Source organism: Falco biarmicus, chromosome 4 (genome assembly GCF_023638135.1).
Source record: "Falco biarmicus isolate bFalBia1 chromosome 4, bFalBia1.pri, whole genome shotgun sequence".
NCBI classification, from domain to species: domain Eukaryota; kingdom Metazoa; phylum Chordata; class Aves; order Falconiformes; family Falconidae; genus Falco; species Falco biarmicus.
In genome coordinates this window covers 45,433,214-45,456,744 of record NC_079291.1, presented here as the reverse complement: position 1 = coordinate 45,456,744, position 23,531 = coordinate 45,433,214, and the positions used below count along the sequence as shown (strand labels likewise).

Below are 23,531 nucleotides of genomic sequence, written 5' to 3'. Positions count from 1 at the left end.
AGCCTGCTTGCATGGCACAGCCTGGTCCCTCTCTGTCCACAAATGCATGTTGCAGCTGGACTAGGGTTGCTGCTTACAGATGGGACCAGCCACACTTCACAGTGCACATGGAAAATGCCTAAACCCCACGCAGGTGGCCAGGATGAACCCTGTAGTGGGGAAGAACAAGGTGTTACATGCCCTGCGGAACACTCATGGGGACAGAGCATCATGGAGGGTGGTGGAGACAAAACTGTGAAGGATAAGTTTTGCAAGAATCCCAATTAGGAGAGCCAGCACCAGGAGGTGCCAAAAAAGTCTGTCACCGCAGACCCCCTCTCACTGCTGTGCCGGGTGCCTGGGGCTGCTGTGTCAGGATGACTCCTGGGGATGGAGACCATGAGAACGCTGTCTTTTCCTGCCTGGACACATTTAACTTCTGACCTGTATCAGCTGTCAGATTAGAAGGGGTTTAGTCACATCAGTCTGAGCAGGAATTAAAGCCAAGCTCCAAGGGTGAAAGGGCAGAGCCTTAAAGGGATCACCTTAATTGACAGGGCCTCTTAATCCCCCTGTTCTTGTACATTAATCCAAATACCTCCAGTTCTTCTTCCTAACCTGTTTTCATAAAGTAAAGAGAATTATACTTAATATAACAAAGCTGAGAGTAGGAGGAAAATGTGACCTTAGCCCCCCTGAAGAAGGGATTTGAGGCTGTTGTGAATGCTGCTTTTTATCCTGGTCACTCCCCAGCCCTTCCCCAGCAGTTTGAGAGCTGGAAATGATCACAGCTTCTCCTTGGCCAAGCCGTGGCAGTGATGCTGTGCAGGATGGAGCTGTTGTTTGATGTTCTGTTTGCAGTTTACATTTATACTGGCAGTGCTCTGATAACCCGGGTATTTGAAAGAGGCCCAAGCAGAGAGGAACTTGGAACACACCACATCCATCACCTGATGAGCATGGTCAGTGGGGCTTTGCTGCTTGGAGCATCCCTCTCTACAGTAGCAGCTGGTGTTCAGGACCTGGAGGCTCTGCTGCCCACCTCTGGGGGGATGTGAAGGGCTGGACAGAACCAGAGGTGCCTTTTGAATTGGAGAAGTGCAGGGATTGCTTTCTTAATGCCTGATGCACAGGTGATCTCAGGCTCTTCAACATTCAGCCCAGCAACCTTCCAAGCTATCAGCTAAAAAGTGTTGGGTTTCCCAAAGTTTTAATAGACACTAGGAATTATGGGCAGCAGCCTTTCACATCACATCACATCACTTTTTAGAAGCAAAGAGCTGATGTGCAAAATCAGTCCTTTCTGAAATGCCTTTTTACAGTAAACGTCCTTGAATGCTGTCTCCAGCACAGGAGGTGTAACTGAGGTCCCAAACACCAAATGCACTCTGTGGGCAGTGGGAAACCTAACTGGTAACCTGGCAAAGTTAATTACAAGCTGTTAAACTAAGCTGTTAACAGCTAAGCTAAGTCATTAAACTCTCAAGGGCATGGATTATGCCTTTATGTGCTTTGGTAGTGCAGCTATGCACTGCAGGCAGGGGCTTTCAGCTCTACCAAAAGATATACAGGGGGATAAAGAAAAGGTTCAGCTCTTGAACCATGAGTAGGAGGGAGAAATCCCACACTTGGTTACGTAAATGTCTCAGCTCTGACACTAACAGAGTTTCAGGTGTTGGGGACAGTGCCAATGGTGCCAACCTTGGGGACCATGCTGACCCTGGGTGGTTTTGGTGGTCATCACTTCTCATCGCTATACAGTGCCAGCCTAACCGGAAAAAATAATTCCTAACACTGTCCTCCTGCCATCCAAGTGCATCGTGTTTAGCTATGCTGGCTTGTTCTGGAGGTGAGAAACTTACCCTGCAATCCAAGTCCCTTTCAAAACACATGTATGGCTTCTATTTTTCTGCTGGCATGGTGGTGAAAGCCACAGAAAATTGTGGAAAGAATGAACTTTCTGGGGGCAAATTTATTTTGTCTGGTTCTCAGCCTGCTTAAAGTTCAACTCAGATGTTTCAGGAACCAGAGTTGTACCAAAGGGAAGCAGTCTAAGAAACAGTTGTGGATAGAAGAAATCTGAACACTATTCAAAAATAAGGATAAAAAAAAAGCTTTTGAGTGGGCTGAAGGAAAACAAACACAGATCCCATGAGGAGGAGGAGGAGAGAAGAAAAACTCCAACAAAAAAAAAGGAAGTGGATGGTGAAAACCCGGTCTTACAGAGGTCAATAATATTTTGCTGCTGGCTTTGCTGGGCCAGGATTTTAGCCACAGTTTCTAATCATGGTGATGGACTCTTCCTTCCAAGGTTGTTCTTCCATCTTGTGATTCATCACATCTCATGTCTGGGCATGCAGTAGCACAGAACTCCCATTTAGTTAGGAAAATACTCTTTTAATGGAACGAATCACTCTTGGAAAAACCCCTAGTTTCAAATGACAAGAGGAGGAGGGGAAAGGTTCATGACCTCTACCCAATTTTTGAACCTTATGAACACAAAAAAGTCATTTGAAAGGTTCATAAAACCTCTGTTTCCAGAAGATTTGCTCATCTCCAAGTTTGGACTTGTCAGGCCAGAATCCAGATTCCTCCTCAGATCCAGTCCATGGCAGACAGTGACACTGATGCACTTTGTAAAAAGCCTAGCCAAAACCAGAGCCCTGGAAAAGGAGCTATTTGGGCAGCAGAGGCAAAAGAAGGGAGAGTCAGTCCCTTTGAAGTAATCAGCTAGGCGAGGCGTTGGATAAGCCAGGGCCCTTTGTAATCAGATGTCTGAGAGGACTGTCAAAGAGATGTCCCGACACTTGCCTTGTCACTGATGGTATCTCAGTACAGATAAAATAAAAGCAGCAGTAAAAGGGAAGTCTAAGCCGTTATCTGTCTGCACCTGGGCTGTGAAGGGCACCAAGTGGAGACAGCACTCAGCCGTGTCTGAGGCTGCAAGGAAATTTTGGGGTGAGGAGTCTGCTTCGTGTGAGGTGCAGGGCCGCATCACACCACAGCCCTGGGGAGCACAGCCTGGAGCATTGACTCCTGACCATGCACTGGGATTTTGTATTTATGGTAAAGGATTTGTATTCACAGCCTTAACTATCACCTTCCTATGAATGGTGGGCTGAAAAGGTGTTTTCTTCCCAGATAATGGGGAAATGCTGTTACAGCTTTTTCAGACAGATTTACAGGCTTTCATAAGGGTACTCACTACATCTCTCCCTGGCCTCCAGTGTTCATGGGAAGTAGCCTCACAAGCCACGGAACCAAACAAAATCTCAGTTTTGATGTTTCCTTTCCTCATAGATTTCTTGGAGTCAAATAGGATTGGGGTTATGTAGCAGCTTTTACTGTGAGGAGGTATTTCTAGGCTGTCTGTACCCCACGCACTTTAAGTCAGCTTGCAAGAATGTGATCCCTTGAAGCTTTTTCTACTGCCAAAACTTAATTGGAATTGGCCAACAGGCTTGAAGGCACAGATGGATAGGCAAACACATAAACAAACAGTGCTATCGTATTTACTCTATTTTTCTTGGAAAGCGCTACTCAAAGCTCCAGTAACCTAATCAGAGATCTGGGGTAATGGCACATAACATTGGCAACCCATCTTAGGCCCTATTCTGCAAGGCATGAATCATCCATGGGCTCTGTACAAGCACTGAGAACCCATCTGCACATGTGGTAACCTCAGCTGTGCCCAGAGTCACAGAAAGAGACGCACGTTTTGAAATAACCTTTCAAAATGTTGACCATATCTCCACAGCTGCTGTGAGACGATAGCATAAAATACCCAGTGGGTGTCTAAAGAAGGAGCCTCTGTATCACTACTTGGTAAATTCTAGTCCTTGACTGTTTTGTTGTGGGTTTGTTGGGGTTTTTTTGCTGGTTTATTTTATTTTATTTTTCTTTCAGCAGTGGAAAGGCCCTAATTCTGCTGTCTTGGAAGTCCTCTGCAGACAGGAGAAGGTCTGCTTCATGCTGGGATTTAGGATTGAGCCAGTGCTGTCAAGTACACCTCTTAGGGATTTTTCTATTTGATCTTTAGGCTTAGTGATGCTTTGTGCTGATGTCCTACTGGCAGAGATACTCTGTGAGCAGATACCTCTATCGGAATTTTGCTGAGCTTTTATTACATCCTAAACCTACTTACACCAGGAAATCAACCACCATCCAAATTCTAGCCACCATGCTAGACCAAGGGGGTCCATAGGATTACAGTGGTGTGAAGAGAGACCTTGACCCCTTCACTATATTTAACATGAATCAATGTCACAGTGGGATTGAAGCTGTATGTATATTAACCATCTTCCCATACTTCCTAAACTACAGTAACTATCTCCCTGCCCTCCCCCTGCCCCCCTCTTTTAATAGCAGTATATATAGTCCAAAGATCCCTTGTCAACACAGCTCCCAGACTTCTAGCTCTTTGAGGGGCAAACGTACTTTGTTTTATTACTTGTACGGCATTCCTCAGAGAAGGGGACTCTGACCTTTTTAAATTCCTCTTGGAGATTAAATACCAAAACCAGCAGTCCACAAGGGAATTAACAGACAGCTTCAATATGCACAGCAGGACCTTTGGAGGGGGTCAAGTTATTAACACACTGGGAAATGTAGTTTGTGTCTTCCAGTGCAGGATATATCTTGCATTCTAGATCAGATAATGACAATGGGGCCTAGAGAGCTGCATTTCTGAGATGAGTTCTGCAGCTCTCAGCAGATCTTCCAATTCTGCATATTTTACTGAGGACACAAACTCTTCTGACTTCAGAATTCTTCATATAACCAACTTCTTTTTTGAGAGAGATTGTGCCTTCTGCATTAACAGTGGGCACATATGGCTTTGTTTTTCATTGGACAAGGAATCTTACCTGGGGGCTTAATGCTTATTCAACCTCCTACCACCTCAAACCAGGCAACCCTACGAAAAATGTTTGGTTATTATTTACATAGTTAAGGAAATTAATGTCAGGCATTGAAAGCCCTTTAAAGTTCCTTTTTGTGCACTTTTGGATAATCAAAGTTCACAGAAACTATTTAAACCTAATGATACCTAAATGGTCATGGAAAACTCATTTCAGCTTTCTTGCAGTGCATATTTGTACTGGAAGCATGATCACAAAGGGTCACTTAAGGTCATTGGGCCAAGGAACAAGAATATGTGATAGAATCAACCAAAGGTTTTAGATTGATTCACCATTTCTGTAAAACTTTAATACTTGTAAAAAGTAAGGAAATATGAAAGTTTAACGTTCCTCCCTTGTTTTTAAACTGCTGTGCATCAGTCTGAGATTTTACCTTTGAAATTCTCCGAGGGATAACATCTTACGAAATGACTTCTTTTTTTTCTCCCCTTCATTTGTTTTATGTGGTTGGCCACTGCTAAACAACACAAGTTGTTGAGATGAAAGCTCTACAGTAAATGAAAATCGTGAAATAAATGAATAAGTTGGAATATATTACTTGTTATGAAATATTCCTTTGGCATGAATTGCAATAAACAAACCAGCATCCATTCCAAAACAGCTGTAAACAAATCTTTACTATTCCCTGATTGCCAAAAATCTCACACCGCTCAAACTGACATGCAAAAAAGCATTAATGTTTGTGAGGGATGAATTTCAGGAAGGCTGGGTTTGGTCTGGATAAGCATATCTGACATATGCAAGCCTTCTGGGAGCCTTTAAAAACAAGCTTTCTTGGGAGATTTCCTGCACTTCTGGTTGGGTTGGAAATGTCATGACAGCTGGCTTTGCCGCAGCACTTGGGCACTCCAGGTTGTGTTCCTGGACAGAAATCAGGGAAACAAAGATGCCTGGAAAGGGAAGAAACCACATAACAATACTGAGACCTTCTAGAGCAATTCCCAGCCAATGTGCTCAGTGTGCTTTTACATGTACTCAGAGCTACATGATGGCTGTGTGGAAGATCTGCTACGCTACTCCCTCTGTACAGAAACAAACTGAGGAATGAATGGTTGAAAAATGCTTTCCATCTCTTTTCTGGCTTCATGCAGGATGTACAAATTTGCAGGCCAAGCCTTACTGTTCTACACTTGAGGCACAGGAAAAGTGCAAATGTAAAAGCTGTCACAAATCCATTGTACATGCCCACATTGCTGCATAATATAACATCTCTTCCACCTTCTGCACTCTCCCCATGAATTAATTTGATTTATAAAATCCCAATAGCAACTTAAAAAATCCAATCCCGCCATATGGAAACCAAATTTGAAACAGAGAGGCCCTGGTAGAGGTTTGAATCCTAACCTTAGCGGAGCTTCTAGCAAAGGCAAAATAGCCTTTGGCTTTGTCCTAATGACAACATTAGGACATGTTATTATTTGTGCACCGGTCTCACCTCATACAAACAAAAAAGCGTATGAAACTGTGGAACCCATTGCCAAAAGAAGTTTTGTGTGCTAAAAGACCGCATGGGTTCAGAAAGGCAAATTAAGAGAAGAAAAATCTAGCAATGGCAGTGAAAATACCCATATAATGCTCCTAAGTACCTTCACTATGAGTTGCTGGGTGTCAGGGGAGTGTCCAGAGGCTGTGTCAGTGTTTGCTGTTTCTGTGCCTATTCCGTTCCCTGGACATTCACACCAGCAATATGGGAGCATCAAGTACAGCAGGAGAACGGGGAGGAGATCTCACCGCAGGAGATGGGCTTCTGCCCTGAACCAGTGCAAAAGAAACACCCGTTTGCTACCCATCCCACGAGGATCAGATTTTCCCTTACCTTTGAGTTGTTTTCTACTGATTTGAACATCAAAACCGATGTTGCTGGACAAAACTCTTCCTCTAATAAGACTTCTAGGTATGTTCCAGATAGCTTATTGCTCCTTACTGGCAGACAGCTGGAGACGTGCTCTTTCCAAAAGATATCCCAAGTGAGACCCCGAGCTGATACCTCTTTGGGCTGTAAGCCTCACTAGGCAGTGTGCCAGCCAGGCACTATCGGCTGGGCTGTCATAAACATCTCCTGGGAACACCTTGTTCATTCTTGGTAGTCTTGAAGAACACACCCCATCCCCTCGTGACTGGAAATGGAGCCAGATTTGCTGCCTTCTGCTGATTTCACAGACAACTCAGAGGCAAAAAAAGGTCATTTTTCCAAGGCAGAGATTCATGGAAATACAGATCCCTTGAATATACAAGGGATGATGGAAGGCAGAGGGGTGAAGGTCTCCTGCTCTGGTCTTGCTGGGTTACTTTGGTATTTCCTTGTGATTCCTCAGGCCACCGCTTGGGTGCTGCCCTTCCCATTGGCAGTTTTCTGTCATACTATCCATCCTTGGATTCATATGACTGAAGGACTGAGGAATTAATGCTGTGCCTGCTTTGCAAGGTTGTGCTACCTTTGAGCAGGGCTTTTGGTGTCAGACTTCCTCATGACATGTATTAGGAGCTCCCTTGCAAGTTGACAGAAGGACTTAACCCGCCATCTATCTCTGTGGGGACAAGGCATGGCTTTTTCTGCTTCTGCAGCTTGTAGCTGTATCAGTAAAACATAACAAAGTGTAAAATACATGTCTGGCTTTTGATCCTCGGGCCAAATGCAACTCTGGTGTAACCCCATTGGCTTTCCTATCAAAAGAAATGTTTATTTTCCTCCAGTAGGGGATGGCAGGTTTTGCACGCAGAGTGGGCAGTGCTTTTGGCTTCCAGTCTAATTCCTCATCATCCCCTGCTACTCCATACAAATCCTGGGAAGGAAAAGCGTCACCAACCTGGCAGCACAGGGGCAGGAAAGAGGTGGCAAAACAAGTCTGTTTGCACAAGGCCTCAGTGCTAGAACTGTTGTTCTTCTAGTAAGGAACCAGTTTAGGTTATGAACACAAAGGCCTTTGATGTTGCTCGGCAAACAGTGCCTTAAAGATGTTTTCATGTGCCGAGTCCTTGTCTGGTGGCTGGTGGCTAACGCCGGGCAAGCTGTGCTCTGGCACAGACTCCCCTGGTACACATAAGCCCTCCTGAGGCAGCCACAAAAGCACCACCACCTCTTCCAGCCATCTGGAGAGGAGGAGATAGCTGTCTCCCGCACAGGGTCTTGCAGAGCTGCATTGACGTTTGCACAGTTCTTTGAAGATAACTTATTTACCAGTTCATATTTGGTAACTTGTTCCATCACTTCAGGTAGAGCTTTGTGTGGGCAGTGCAGAAGGCTCCAGCCTGAGGCTGGCCCCTCGGCTCTGTGACTCAGAGGCACATCCTTGACAAGGTGCTTGGCTAGGGGTATTGGTGGGACTTGACTATGACTTGGCTGCAGCAAGGAGCTCTGACACTGCTTCTTCATGGCAGCTAGCGCCTGGCCCTGAACATGTGGATGTATGCGAAACGTGCTTTGGGGCTGCCATGCTAGCTTCCCTGGGGAGCACGCATCTTTCCCGGGGCCCTGCCCTCTTGCAGACACCGCCTGGCATCTCCCTGTCCTCCTGCAGCTCACGTCCTTCTAGCACAGTCAAGATCTCTGCCACACCCCAGCCCATCTCCCAGGGCTCTGCTCCAAGAGGGGTTTGTGTCCGCTGTCGTTCCTTGAGGAGGCTGAGGAAGATGGCGGCCGTTTTGAATGTGCACTTGGCACCACCAGTAAAGAGGCTGCTGATCCCATGAGGGAGACCAAAGCATTGTAACAAGGAGAAGGCATAAACCTCTGCAGGAGATTTAATCCTCTTACTGAGCTGTCAGTTATGATTTATCATCCAGTTTAATTTTAATGCTGTTGCATCTTCAGTGCTCCTACCCTGTGCAATGATGGGGGTGTTTCCCTTGGGAGCGGGGGAGCATGTGCGTACACACATGTGTCAGTGTGTGCATGTGAGAGCGTGAGTGTATGTGAGTGTGTGTGCAAGTGAGTGCGTGTGTGTGCGAGTGTGAGTGCGTGTGTGTGAGTGTGATTGTGAGTGCATGTGTGAGTGTGTATGATTGTGTGTGAGTGTGCGTATGGCTGTGTGTGAGTATGTGTGAGTGCATGTGAATGTGTGAGTGCATGTGAATGTGTGAGTGCATGTGAATGTGTGTGAGAGTGCGTGTGTGTGTGTGTGTGCGCGCGCGCGCGTGCCTCAAACTATGTAACAGGAGATGAATTCAAAGTGCCTCCTCTGGACATTGTCGCTGTAGACAGGCACTTTGTTTGTCTCTGCAGTGGAGCCGTCAAGCCCTCCAAGTCCCGGTCAGCATCCCAACCCGAAGCGAGTCCCGTTTCAGTGGTGCTCCTCCTCCCCATGCCGGCACATAATGTTTCTATTGTGCCGATGCTGTTTTTCTGGGGAAGCGGCAGGGATTTAAATATCATAAAGGCAGAAGTTGGGCTTTGATATACTGTCAGCAAAAGCTGAATACTGTAATTTTGAGCAATTTTCTTCGAACTCCCCTTCCCACCCTCCCCTGCCAGCCCCTGGCCCCCTCCTCTCCCTGGGCCTCCTCCCTAGTGCTTTTTTCCTGACAAGCTGCTCCGTCATTTCTCTCGCATGATCCTCACCCGGCAAATTAATGTGCTGCTGCTGATGAGAGACAGTGGGTTACTGTGAGCATAGGCTCTCTCGTCTCCTCTTGCTATTACACCCTGGCAACATCAAAGGTCCAGTCATCCTGTTTCCATCTTCCCGTGGGTCTGCAGGGCCTGACTCAACAGCATGGTTCAAAAGTGCAGGCTAGCTGGGATGTCGACAGCCCCAGCCCCACAGCACTCCATCAACAAAGCCATTGTCAGTGCTACAGATCTTCTTCCCTTTTTCCTCCTGGGATTAACTGCTGTAATGGGTGTGTGTGTGTGTGTAATTCTCCTTCTCCCACTTCACTCCTTTTAATTTCCAGCTGAGGCAGTCTTTTGTAGGAAAAGCACCTTTCCTTCTTTTTTTTTCTGTTCAACTATTTAATCTTTTCTGATCTGCCCTTCTAGGCTGCCTGGCAGTTCCCTTGGTGATAACCACGCTGTTTGTTTTAGCTGGTAACAAAATACTGTTCTGAAAAGTAATTCTGATTACTCTGTGAAATTAAGCTGTATTTTGTATGTGCCCTTTCTATGGTAGAGAGATCTTTGGTAGCAATGATTTTTGCATGTGTGTGAAGGAAAGGTGCCTGAGGAAAGGGCTGAAGGTCTGCCTTCAAAAAATACGGAGCTGCATTTTAACCATTTCTGGGCTTTTACACCCCTATGGATGGGTGTATGGTTAGATGAGGAAAGAAGCCATTGGGAGCCAGGGCTGTGCCAGTGGGTGCCAACTCCAGCTGCAGAGCTCTATCACAGGGCAAGGCTTGGTGTACCTCCATCTCCCTTCCCAGGCTTTGGTTCATGGGTAAGCAAAGTGCCCAGAAACCCTGTCTGCTCCAGGCTGCAAGTCAGATCCTTCCAAAATCAGAGTGCTTTGTGTCTCTAAGCCACTCCATAAACAGCACTCATACCCCATCCATAGGCTCTCTGTGCAAACAGCAGTCAGGGAGAAGCATAAAGGGCCCATATATTCTCCATGGCATCTCCTGAATCCTCTGTGATGAGGAGCAGCAAATATTTCCCTTCTGCTTGGCTCCAAAAGTGCCAGGGGGGCTGCTGACTGCGGTGGCAGTCCTTGCTGTTCGGCCAGGGGACAGCCACCCTTCAGGACCAGCAACACACACTCAGGGAAGCTTCCCTGAGAAAAAGTAGATGTCCACCCCTGCAGCTACGAAGACCCCTGCTACCACAGGGCAGCATCACCAGCTGTATCCAAGAGGCTGCCTTGCAGCAGACCTGTGGCTTTCATTCCCTTGGTGCTATGTTTTATTGTGCTTAGGTATTGGCTCAGTTTTTCTGTCTCTGACTGCTGGAACAACTCGAGTGCTGGCCTCAGTCCGAGGACTACAGTAGCTCTTCCTTCCTGGAGAAAGCGAGACAGTCTAAGGAGTAGCTTAGAGCAGGAGAGGCTCATGTTTCATCCCGTGGGATTTTAACTGGCTTGAGGATTTTATTCACCTGAGTTGCCCCTCAGCATCTCCCTCAGGTGACACACACATCCACATCTTATGCCTCACGTAAAGCCTATGGAGACCACAGACAAAATAAAAGGAAGGCTGACATTCCAGCGATAAAAGTGGTTTGCTCTGTGAAGCTGGGCTCACACCCTTGTGTTGTCACGCAACATACAGCCCTGGGTACATCTAACATTGCTGCTTTTCAGTTCTCCACCTGCAAGAGAGCTCAGGGAAACATACTGTAGTTGAGGTTATATGGTGTCTAAGTGTGCTCAGATTTCTTCCTAGTTGACCAGGGTTTGCAGAATTTATGGTGTTGTAGGCTTATCAGGGATGAACTTCAGTATGTGCCAAACTCCAAGTGATTCCAAAACAGAACAAGCCCTTCTGTTAACTACCTGTCTGAGTGTGTTTTCATCTAAGGCAGGTCCTACAGAGTTTAGCAGGGTCCTATGGGGTTTTGGAGCATGTTACTAGAGGATCTGTTAAAATGTAGAAATTTGCCAAGGTTACAATTGAATTATAAGAGGTCTGAAGCTCCTAACCATGCCACTCCCATTACCTCAACACAATTTAAGTATGTTAAAGAAACAAGGAGAACGACAAGCCCATGCAGCATAGTAGTGTCTGAGTTGCTGATATTAAAGCACTGAATTTCATCCTGACTGTTTCAATTTGAGTCAGTATTTTATGACCAAGTTCTCAGATCTCAGTGGCTAAAAATCTTGCTTCAGGCATCCTTGTTGTGTTACTTTCCACATAATGACATCGTTGCGTGTAATGAGATGTTAGCAGCTCATTCACTGCTTACATCTGTCTTGGAGGAGAAAATTGCAATTTCTTGACTTACACACTGATTAGTGTAAATGTAAGTTAGTCATGGCAAATTTTGAGAAGTCCAAACTTTGGAAATTATGGCAAGAATGATGAAGACTCAAAGGTATGTTTCAAGGGAACCACCTACTTTTGCAGAACTTGACCTCTGCATTTGATTAATTTTGTGCCAGAGGTATGCCTCTCACAAACCTGCATGCTCGTTTTGAAGGACACGGCGTGTTGAACAGGGAACAGATTAAGCAAGTCAGAGCGCCATCAGCTTAAAACCCTTACTAAAACCCTCCTCTGTACAATATGTAGGAAAAAACCCCACAGTAGGATCAAATAGGTCCTTTGGGGGGAAAAAACTAAGCAAAATCCAGAGGCAGCTCTTTGCTTGGAGGGGAATGACAGTGTTTCATTCAAGTCACACTCTAACCTGTGAGTGCTCTTCTTGCAGTGGTTTGGGTTGCTGACTGTTTTTTCTGGTACAGTTGCCCTGAGTTCAGTATAGGATTTAGCCACCCACATGCAGGCAGTTAAATGTAGGTGTCTGAACACTAGATATCTAAACTCTCATCATAGTCGATAGACATCCAGTCAATGTGGTCAACAGAGTTTGAGTCAATTCCTAAATATGTCCAGCTAGTGCCACTTGAAGATGATCTAGGATATTGAGGAGTCTGTACTGGTGGGGAGGTATCGTGCGGGACCTGCAGAGAAATGCATGCTCGCAGATCTGCAGCTGGAGGCTACACAGGAAACCTCCTGATAGCTCCAATGTCTCTTGGTGCCTGTGTTTAAGCACTCTATTGAGTCCAAGGAGCTCTGCATATTATTCAGCTGAACAGGCGAGAGGTGTCTACTTTAAGCAGAGCTGAATCCCACTCTAACTGCTTAATTCTGCCTAAAAGACTGCAGCATTGCAGTCCACATGAAAAAGTCTAAGGCTGACACCAATGGCCCCACTGCTTATCTCCTACTCCCTGAGCTGCCTCCTCTTGAGACCCAGGTATCCTGGGCTGTGCCCCTTTGCAGCAGCTTAGATCCTAGGGCCAAAAAGGTGTTTCTAGTGAGCACTTTTCTATTGAATTTAGGTGGGAAATAAAATAAAACATTTTGTTTCAATCTTCTTCAGAACAAGACTTTTAAGCTTGTTGAACTTGTAGTGGGATGTGTGTCTGGCATCTGCTTGACAATGATGTTGATGAGGACTCTTCCTGGAAGACCTCTTCCAATGCTCATGCAGCCCCTCCGATGGGGAGAGCTGTCTGTGGGCTGTTTGGTCACAGCTTACATGGTGACATGTAGCCCCGTGAGGAGCCTGGCCCTCAGATGCAAGCTGGGGACATGAGAAACCTGAATGACAGGTCCTAGAAGCAGCAGCAGCCGTTCAAGGGGACACAACCAAACAGAGCCTTTTGGTTTGACAATGTCAAAATACTTCGCATTGACAACGTCAGGAAAATGTGTTTTACACAGACATTTACCAGAACTTTCTGTTTCTTGAGAAACTTTGTCTATTCAGACTTTTTGCTCCTGATGAAAACAAATTGGCAATGACCACTGTTTCTTGGTCAGAAAGTCTGATCTCCTGCTGCCTGCTGAGCAGCAGCCTGAGTAGTATCTACAAGCAAGGGAACAGGGAAATGTTTTTGCTCTCATGTTTTTCTCTCTCTTAAGTTACACCACTCCTTGTAGCCCTGCATCAGTGAGTACAAAGTACCTCCTGGACATGACATCATGCCACAGAAAACAGACTAATGAGGCAAAGGAAGTGAGGCTCACTTTTCTGCAGGGAGGCTGGCTCCGATCACCTGGTCGTAGTTAAGACAGATCACACTGAGCTGTTCTGCTTTGTAAGAACTGAATTTCATTCTGTGTTACTGCATGTTTATCTGATATCTTGTAAAAACTGTTGTCCATTTCTCCTGCCTTTAGATCTTTTGCTTTTCTGAAATGCTAAATCTCCAACTGTGACCCTTCAGCAAAACCAGTTCACTTCATCAAATGAATCCTGTGACTTTGATTATGTAGGAGCTTTCATTAAAAGGGGTCCAAAGTAAAGCAGACAAGGAAATGTCTTTGTGATTTGCAGCAATGCATTGAGAAACAAAAGGAAATGGATGGCAGAGATAAGAAAAATAAAATAGCCACAATTTTTTAATAAGGGGAATGGAATTTCCCCTGAGGGTCTGTGTTATAATGCTCTTTAGTAAAACACAAGCAAAACTCATAGTAGCAGAACTTTAATACAAAATATTGCCAACTTTGAGCAGCACAATGAAATTGTTAATAATCAGAAAATGCTGACATGAAGGCATCACCAGCACATTTTAAGCTCCAGATGATACTGCTCCCAACAAAGAAATGTCTATTATGGATTTAACCATAAAACTGGAACTGCCGTGTGCACTGCTGCTATGACATATGCTGCAACAGCATCACATTTTGCACTTTGCTTTCTTTGTTATTTTAATTATAGAGTTCAATTATGGCACAGAAATTCTGATTCTTTTCTATTTTGTCTACACTATGTTTAGTAGCTTTAAAGAACAAAAACATCCTTGGGTGATGTATATGGGGCTAGTTTTATCTTCCATGGGACCATTATTTAACTAGCACCAGAGTGCAATGCAAGAGCAGCATGTCTACAAAGGGGTTCGGTTAGCACACAATACCAGCATAGACTGTACAGATCAGTGCAGAAAATCAGCCTTTGCTGACAATCTCACATGTAAATTCTATTTACTTTTTTTCTACAAGGATTGTTTTGTATCCCACCATTAAGCAATTAAGAGAATGAGGTTGATGCTTGGATTTTTTAATATATTTGTAGTTTGAATTATTCTAATAGCAGATATGTGATTGTTATTCCATTTACAAACACCTTCATGAAAATATCAACAGCCATCACAGAGCTGCTGTCTTGTGTAAAATCCAGTAAAACTATGTAGTAATGTTGCCTATGAATTGAGTTTCCTTGTCTTAATTAAAAGTTAAAGCAGACATCTACCCTGGCCACGGTAGGTCCCTTCAACCAAGCACAGTACAAACCCCCTAAAAGGATTGCCTTACTGCTAACCTTTCAACATCATCTATTTTCTTGTAGCATTGCCAAAAGAACTGATTATCCTTTTAACAATTATAAAAGTCTATTTTACCACTTTCCCACAATTTGAAAGATGCTGAAGGGATTTTGTTCAAAGTTTCCACAAAGATTACTCCTCTAGCTGAGACTAGCATGGATGACCTCAGCCCAGAACACTTAAAAAAAGATCAGCATGTGGAAAGCAGCTCATGAAAGAAAGTGTCCTGCAACCTTTAGGGAGAAATGACTCTGGCACAAATCTAAAGTAATTTCCCTGAGATGGTTCGCAGCAGCCACAGTTGCACTAGCCCAGGGGGTCTCAGCTAGAGGGAGCCAGGGCATGGTCCAGCCAAGTGGGAATCAGCACCTGGGGCAGGACAGCAGGATGGGCTGAGGCGGACAGGGATGATGTTCCCCACAGAAACAGCAGTCCCTGTCCACCGCTGCTGCAGAAGGGTCATGAGCAAACACACACTGGGTGCCCTGGGAGACTGTGAAAGGATTCATAGACGTTGGGCCAGAAGAGTCCATTAGATCATCTTTTCCTCACTAAGTGCCAAATGTGATTTTCAAATACCTTTTGAGAGCTACACGGTGGCACACCCCTTAGCATTAGAAAGTCTACACTTTCAGCAAGGCACTGATACTCAGGAAAAAAGGACCAGGTTCAATTTCAAGGCTCTTGTAGTAAAGCCACACTCTACCCATTATCTAATAGCCTTGGAAATTCAATTACAATGTCTGAGATCTAAAACGTGAATGATACTTCCCACTGCTATGCAAGTTAGACAAAAATACTGAACCCAGGGACTTACCCTTAAGACTTCCCCCACTCCCAGCTGTTAGCTGTTAGACCATCCTGGATGGTCTTTCCCCCATGCCCCACTTTAGGAGTCTATGGGACCCTGCCAGCACCAGCGAGACTGACCATCTCTCCCTCTCCCTACCCTGCGGCTGGTGGGTAAAAGGTTCAGACAGAGCAGCAAGAGGCAAAGTGACAGGCTGGTCCCCATAGAATGACACTGGGCTCCACTCCATGGAGGCAGGACATGCAGCAGGTACTGAGGATGGGGCAATAAGCTGTGGACCATAGCTGGAGATGGCAAGCTGTGTCATCAAGAGAGGGATGGCAAGTGTCACAAAGCTGATCTGGAGCAGGGTAAAATCTGAGCCTGATCTAGCCTGAGGGCGAGTGAGCTGCTGTTGCTGACACCAGACTGAAGGTTTTCATCCATGTCCCCTTTGGCAGAGCCCCAGGAGCTGCCTTCTACCATTGCAGACCCAGACAAGCATCTGGTCTCTGTTGAAAAATGTCAAGAGCCAGAGAAGCCACCATTTCTTCTGCTTGTTTATTCTGGTTGTTAAGCTCCTTTCGCTGATTAAAAGTTTATAATGCATTTATCAGTTGAATTTGCCTGGAGATAAGTCCCAGCCATTGGTTCTTGTTATGCTTTTCTCCCCTGGATTAAACAGCTCTGCTGTGCCCAGGATTTCTGCCCATGACAGTGCTTATGCTTTGTAATCACATCATCCCTTGATCTTTTTGATCAGGCCACCAGGAGGACCTTCTCAGTCCCAGAGAGATCTCTTGGAGATAGCAGTAGTGAACAGAAACACTGATTTTGTGCTAGACTGGCTCCACACAGCTGAGTGCATGGGACTGGGTTCCCCTGTTTAACATCACTGACACAGAAGCACAGGCCATGAATATAGGTGAGGATTTAGAAACTGTTTGAAAGGATTAAAGAGATTCCTGAGTCGCTCTAACGGTGTATTATTTTTCAGTGAAGGTGGCCAAGCTATGAAACTGTACCTTTTCAACATTTCTTCTTCTTCTTCTTGTGAATCATACAGGTGCTTCTTTCCTCAGCATCTTCTGCTTTACTCACCCTACTTCACCCTTATGCAAACACAACAATATTTACTGTCTTATCCTGGTTTAGATTAAATTACACTGAAGTTCCCAGTCCATCCTTCAGGATCTGTGTAAAAACAATTATGTTTCTTTTTGTAAGCTCCGGGATCAGTAGCTGTAACAGCAGGACACCAGCAGGCAGGGAGCACAGCCTGGAGAGAAGCTGCTCCATGGCTGATGGCAAGTACCTGCCCCCAGCCTGCACATGCAGGGGACCAGTGATGGTGGGGTGCATGTCTGGGTGTGTAAGAGAAGGATGCAGGCAGCCCAGAAGCAGATGCAGAGAAGATCAGGCTGGCAGCCAGCATGACAGACCACACAAAGCAGCTTTGACAGAAGGAGCAATTTGGGAGGGTACCAGAAGTTTCATTTTGAATTGAGAGCAAATAATTCTCCCTGGTTGCATGAGTTGCCCTGTGCCTGGTACACTCTATAAGTCTTTAAAGAAAGGGGATTGCATTGAGGAAACAGCTAAATTAATCTTCAGTTTCTTCTCTTAATAAATATAATCTTCAGGATCCAAAAATCTGGCTACATACTCAGGTTGGAAGAAGGTAGTGGCATTTGGCCGGTAGCAAAGTAAACAAAGGAACTAAATTTATGGTGGTACCTGTGGCAGGGGCATGTTGGTGTTCTGGGATGTCTCCTGCGTCCACAGTGCAGCTGGATCTGGCACCCCTGGCTTTGTTCACTGGAGTTGGGGGTGTGGAGCTGGAGATCATGGATGAGATCATGGAGCAGAGGACCAGCTCTCCTCTCTGACCTCATAGACCTCAGATGAACACTTTCAAGTCGCTATAGCAGCTACACAGATAATCTGGTCTCAAAGAGCTTTGCAGAAAATGACAGCAAAGCCCCCAGCTTCACTGTAGGGAAGGCTGGTTAGACACACAGCTGGGTTTTGTGGTGGTACATAACACTGACTCCAACAGCCCCAGCTGCCTTACTCCATCCCCATGCATGCAGGTGATCAGCCAGCAGCTCTGGTCACACACAGCTCTGCTCTCAGTGCCCTGATCCATGGCCCGATGGCTTGCAGGCTGTCATGGCCCACAAGCTGCACATCAGCCTGTTCTAGCAGTGGCTTCCTGGCTGCTGGCTGATCCCCTGGCATCGCTTGCCTCCCTTGCACCTGAAAATAGTGATTGCAGCATCAATTAATTAATTATTTTTTATGTTAAATTCATTTTTTAGGGTACAGTAGTGAGAAAATGTAGATGTTATTGCATAACAGCAGTAACTTAACATTCAAGAAAAGCTCTTTCTCTCTTTTATTTTTCCTTTGTGAGTGGAAAAAATGTTAAAAACAAATCTAATTTGCTTGTAGGCTGAGATTTCTGCCAAGTGAATATTTATGTCCAAATTTGAAAGATAGGGCATATAATGGAAGTGTTGAAATACTCTCAAGCATTCTGGAGCTGTTTGATGACACACGCTACAAGGTCAGTTCTGTTTACTTTTAAGAACGGTGGCAAAACTTCCTTTAAATTGATGGGGAAACAGGACCAGGCCCTTTATTTAATTTGTTTCTATCTTAGTAGGAGGTTTCTTCTTCCTCTAAAATGTGCCTATAGATGATCTCATGATCCCTGTTGTCCATGTGTGCTGGCAAGGTCCTCATGTAGTTACGGTGCTCAGACATGACAGCGTGCCAGATTACTTGCAGTCCTCATGTCACCAGGGGGGCTGCAGGTTAGGGGGATACTGTTTTTTCATAAGGATTACTAAATTTCCCCTGCAAATGCCACCTCCTAGAAATAAACGGAAAATTTGCTTTCATCAAGAAAACAAGGAAAACACACTGTCTGCCTTTCTTGGGATTTTGGATGGATGTGTTTGAAAGCCAATTCCTTACTTGGTTTCTAAGTAAAAGTGAAGCTGGACACCTAGATTTTCACCTTAAGTGAAAGGAAAGGACAGGCAGATTGTCACACCTTACACAAGGCAGCTGCCCTGTGTCCTCAGAGCTCTGCCATGAGTCAACTCTGTATTCTGCTGAGGAAGACACCAGAGCTGCTATAGGATGTGGTTTGACAGAACTGCTGCCAACCACATCCAGCAGTAAACACACTTCCTCTGTGTTTCTGCATCTGCTCTAGGACCCCAGCACTAACATTCAAATATTTGACATATCCACCATCTCCAGAAAACACAAAAAATGGGCAACTAAGCCACAGATGAAAATTTTGGCCTCAATTCCTGGTACTGTATAGAAATTGCTCTAGATTTTCTTCAGAACAAGAATGAATAGGATCTTCCAAAGATTATATTTTCTGTTAGGATCTGGCATTTTGACATGAATGAAATTTTTTTGGTGAAGTGACAGTCATCACACATTTAAAGCATCCACCAGTGACTTACATCTCTAGACCTAGGCTTGGATTTCAAAGCTCAGCAGTGTCCGAAGGTAAGATTTTGATTCAGACCCAGCCTACTGACAACAAATATGTTGCTCCGGGTTTTTTTCTCTTTTCTCCTTTAAATGCAAGAACAGCCACCACAACATAATACAAAAATACTCCTTTGTATTCTTGTACTTTCCCAAGCATTCAAAAAAACCCAGCAGACAGAGCTAATACTCATTTGTGGTGACAGCCACCCCCACCACCGTTTTTCTTTAACCCTCTCTGGCCCTGCATCAAATCTTCCCAGCTGTGAGTCACAGCCAATTGTGTAGACCAGACATCTCTTTCCACTGCACTGTGGCTTTTCCATGGTGGAGGAACATGGCCAGCACAGGGCTAGCTTCATGCACAGCTAGGGACTGCTGTAGACATCTAGCTGCAGGACTGGCCAGTTACAGCACAAGCTGCACCGTGGGCAGGAGAGCTTGCGTGCCTCCTTTGCCCTGAGAGTCATGAAAGGGCTGTGCAGCACTTTGGCTTTCCACAGGAACAGCTTACATTGCTGAGCAGATACAAGTTTTACCGAGTAAGATTCTGGGCTGTATTTTGCTACATTTTTATTTCAAATAGATAAATAAGAGGTGTTGGAAACCTTGCAAATCTGCATCCTTTTTTTGAGGTCTTCTCTTTTTCATTTGCTTTGAAAACTCCAGAGAAATCAGCTGTGTCCAAGGCTATTGCTGTTTACCCAGCTCCTGACCCTCAGCCCCTTGCCCCATTCAAACATGTACAAAAAAAACCCCTGGGGAAAGTCTTTCGGGACTGAACCCTAAATCACATTGGAAAAATGGAAAGTCTAGTTGTTTTGTTGTTGTTGTTTTTTTTAAAAAAAACATGCTATATTGTTAGTTAGTTTATACCTTGTTGAATGTATTTGGTTTGCAAATACTAACTGAGAAGTATTGTGCAGCAAGGGGGAAGCCCTCCCCTTGCAGAAGAGTAGAGGCAGCCCCATCAGCTGCAGAGGAGCTGAGCTGGGGACTTTCTCGCAGGTCACATCCTTCCACCCACTCAGACAGGTCTCGTCCCCTGAAGTGCATTGCCCAGCCTTCCCTGAGGACAAAAGAAGCAAAGAGAGCCTATTTAGGTACTAGACTGATATAATTCATACCCAATACAAGCAGGCTCTGTGTTTCGTAGGGTCTTCCCTAATGAGGGACCTCCCATCACCAGCCCCGCAGAAGGACTTGCAGACCCTCCAACTCTGGCTGAGCATCTCACATTGAGGAGTGCAGCCATCACTGTCCCTTGATGCCACCTCAGCTGTCTCCAAGTCTGGCTGGGAACAATGAATTGCAATGGCAAGTCCTGCCACCTTCTGCCACTGCAAGGGTCCCTCCTCCACTGGGACATTACAGCTGAGCACAGCGTTGAAGGCACAGCGGACCATGCTCACCACTGCACACAGCAGTGCTCACCACAGGGTCCCTAAGCCTGCTCACTGTGTATGTCACACAAATTACTTACCTCACCTCTACTCAGAAATGCTGCTGCTTTTGCAGTGAGCCAGGCTTTGCATCAGCCCACCACAGGAAGCACAGAAGGCTAATGAGTCCAACAGCAATGGTGGCGAGGAGGAAGGGGGAATCTGAAGGTAGAATCTTGCCCCTCAACTTGGAATGTATTCAGGATGCAGTGGTTAACACCACTATTTTTGCACAAAATGCCTTGGGACTTCAGATAACCACATATTTATATGATCATTGGAATTGTCTTCTACCCCCACTTCTATTTTCTTAGCCTGTTGATTACTCCCCATTTACAGGCTCCCTATGTTCTAGCAGCCTGGAGTCCCAGGGTTGGTTCAGAGCTACACCAAGCAAGGGCTGTCATATAGATTCATCAGGATTTCAGTGATTAATGCTCCCAGATGCTGTGGGAAGAATTGCTTCCATGCTAGGTGCTTCCAGCTGAGAGACAGCAAAAAGTGGCGGAAGGAGCACTCTGAAGGACTTAGAAAGTATTATCAGAGAAATTTTCAAGGGCTAACCTAGTACCTGATGGACTATTTACCAATCATTTATTTTTCACCCGAGATGGTTTTCTGGAACACTTTTTCTCTGTTCCTTCCTCCCTAGTCTTTCTTGTGAGATGCTTTGCAGAGGCTGAGGCAGTGCAAGTTTGCCTCTCCATTCCCACCCATCTGCAAAGCACTGAAGTTGTGGTTCCTCCTCTTTGGTGTGTCTGTGCTGCCTTTGTGTGGCAGTCATGCTCCTCCATGCTCCTCCAGAAACACACATGAGCCCTGTCAAAGAAACTGTCCCTGAAGCCCCTTAGCAGGCATTCATTCCTTGTGGATTTAACATAATTCTTTTGGCACAGATTATGTCATCAGTTATGTTACTAAATAGCAGATCTGCAGAGAGAGAAGCACAGTCCCATGAGCTCGCTTGAGGGCAGGACACCTGCCCAGAGCAGATTTCTGCACTGGGTGTAGCGAGGGCTGGGCACTTGAGCAGCCCTGGGTATCAGTGTGGGGCTGGATGCTGTTCATTCTCCCCACTGCTAGGCTGCCATCATCCTCAAGTGCTTGGATGCTGCCAGGCAGGAACCCTCATCTGCTTCTGCATGCCAGCAACAACCATAAATGCACATTTCCCCCTGAAAATGCTGGTGTGCCTCCCTCTATAATCACATGTAAGAGAGAGATGGAAGGAGAGGAGGGAAATGGGAGGCAGACCCATCTATGCTTATGATATTTCAATCCTTTCCTGCCTGTTCTGCTATTAGAGAAATAAAACAAAATAAATAATAAAAAAAAACCCCAACTATTAGGGAGCTTTTCTACCTATCTGGAAAAGGAGGTTTTGGTCTGAACAGGAACGGGAGGTGTAGCCCCAGCCTTCTAGACCTTGGGTTTTCTCATATAGCAGGATATCTGATTATCAGATACAGCAGAACCCTTCCCATGTGTGCCTGGGAGGTCCCCACTGCTGGCAGACCCAGAGGCAAGACCTGGACCTGCCTGGAAGTAATACCAGCCTTGGGTGATCACTTTCCCGACTACTCCACAACCAGGGGGGTGCATTTATCTCATCCAGCCCCACATCATAACCCACCTTAATCACGATTGCCTATCTTCCACCCACAGTCAAAACACCCAGAGAGCCCTGGGGTCCCTAGTGCCCCAGGAGAGGAAAGGATGGATATGGAACAAGGGAAGGGAGCTGGCCAAGAGGTGCAAGGTGAAACCCTGGAGAAGGCTTGGGGGCAACAACACTATGTTGCTTGGGAGAAACACCTCTGGCAATGGCTGTGGCCTCTCATTCCACTGCCTCAGGAGTCAGCAGGGCTACCCACACCCTGCACAGATCAAAAGAGGAGCTGGACCTGGACATTCATCACCCTCAACTTCCTGTGGCCACAGGCATTGAGTTGCCCAGGTTGGGCTCCACATGCCCCCCAGCTCCATTTTGGCCAGGGAGTGAAGTTGGGCAGAGAGGGAGGCCTCAGGCTGCTTCTTCTGCGGCTGGCCCTGGAGAGGCAGTGCTTTCATGCTCCTGCAAGCCATCCTGCAGTGATTGTCTGAGGGTCTGCGGTCACTGGTGTGCCACAGCTGGCTGCTGAACTGGAAGATGCCGTAGTGGGCACTGCCATCCCCTTTGATGCTCTGAGCCGCCGTGTTGAAGGTGCTCTTATAAAAAGCCATGCAGAGCCCTGGGCAGGAGCAGAAGAGGCACTCAGGCTATGCCACAGCTGCCAGCCATGGGCATGGCAGCAGCCAGGAAGGAAAGGCCGTGGGGAGACAGGGGACTGAAACTCACAGTTAGCAAGGCTGTAGCCCCTGTAACCATCCAGCCCCTCTTCCTGGAGCACGTGAGCCAGCTTGCACCAGCTGAACACCTTGGCTTTGGTGGCCACAGTCAGCAAGGCCAGCAGTAGCAGCAGCAGGGGAGACCCCATTCCTGCAGGGCTGCTGGTCCTTGCACACTGGGGATCCCCAAGGCAAAAAGTAAAAACAAGGCATAAGCAGGCAATAAAGCACAGTTAGACATCCAAGACCAGCTCCCCAGCAGGTGGTGGCATGGCTGGCTCTGGTGACGCGGGGCTGCTCCCGCCTGCCGTTGGGGTGTACACACCCATGTGTGCAGGCGTGCACGTACACCGTGGCCATGCTGGACAGCCTGGGACACAAACAGGTTTTATCAGTGCAGATGTGGAAAACAGAGCGCTTCAGGCACTGCCGTTTTGCAGTTTTCTTATATTAGTGGGGAAAAGTCAGGTGTCCTGTGGGAACTGGAAAGCTGACAAATTGGACCCACTAAGGGAAGGGTTACATGCTTTAGCTGCTCAGACGCCTCAGCCTCTTACGCTAGTGCTGGTCAGCCTCTGAGCAGAAGCTGTGATGTGCAGTGACCTCATTGCCATACCTAAACTCG

General features: G+C 46.1%; 1 protein-coding gene across 1 annotated transcript; it reads right to left on the bottom strand.

Moving 5' to 3' along the window:
* Positions 1-20,006: 20,006 nt before the first annotated feature.
* On the bottom strand, positions 20,007-23,034 carry LOC130147270 (lysozyme C, milk isozyme-like; the record flags this gene model as incomplete). The annotated part of the gene is made up of 4 exons (XM_056334162.1): positions 20,007-20,206; positions 21,431-21,508; positions 22,552-22,809; positions 22,917-23,034. Coding segments are annotated over 4 exons (654 nt in total), but the record flags the coding sequence as incomplete, so codon positions are not given.
* Between the last annotated feature and the right edge of the window lie 497 nt (positions 23,035-23,531).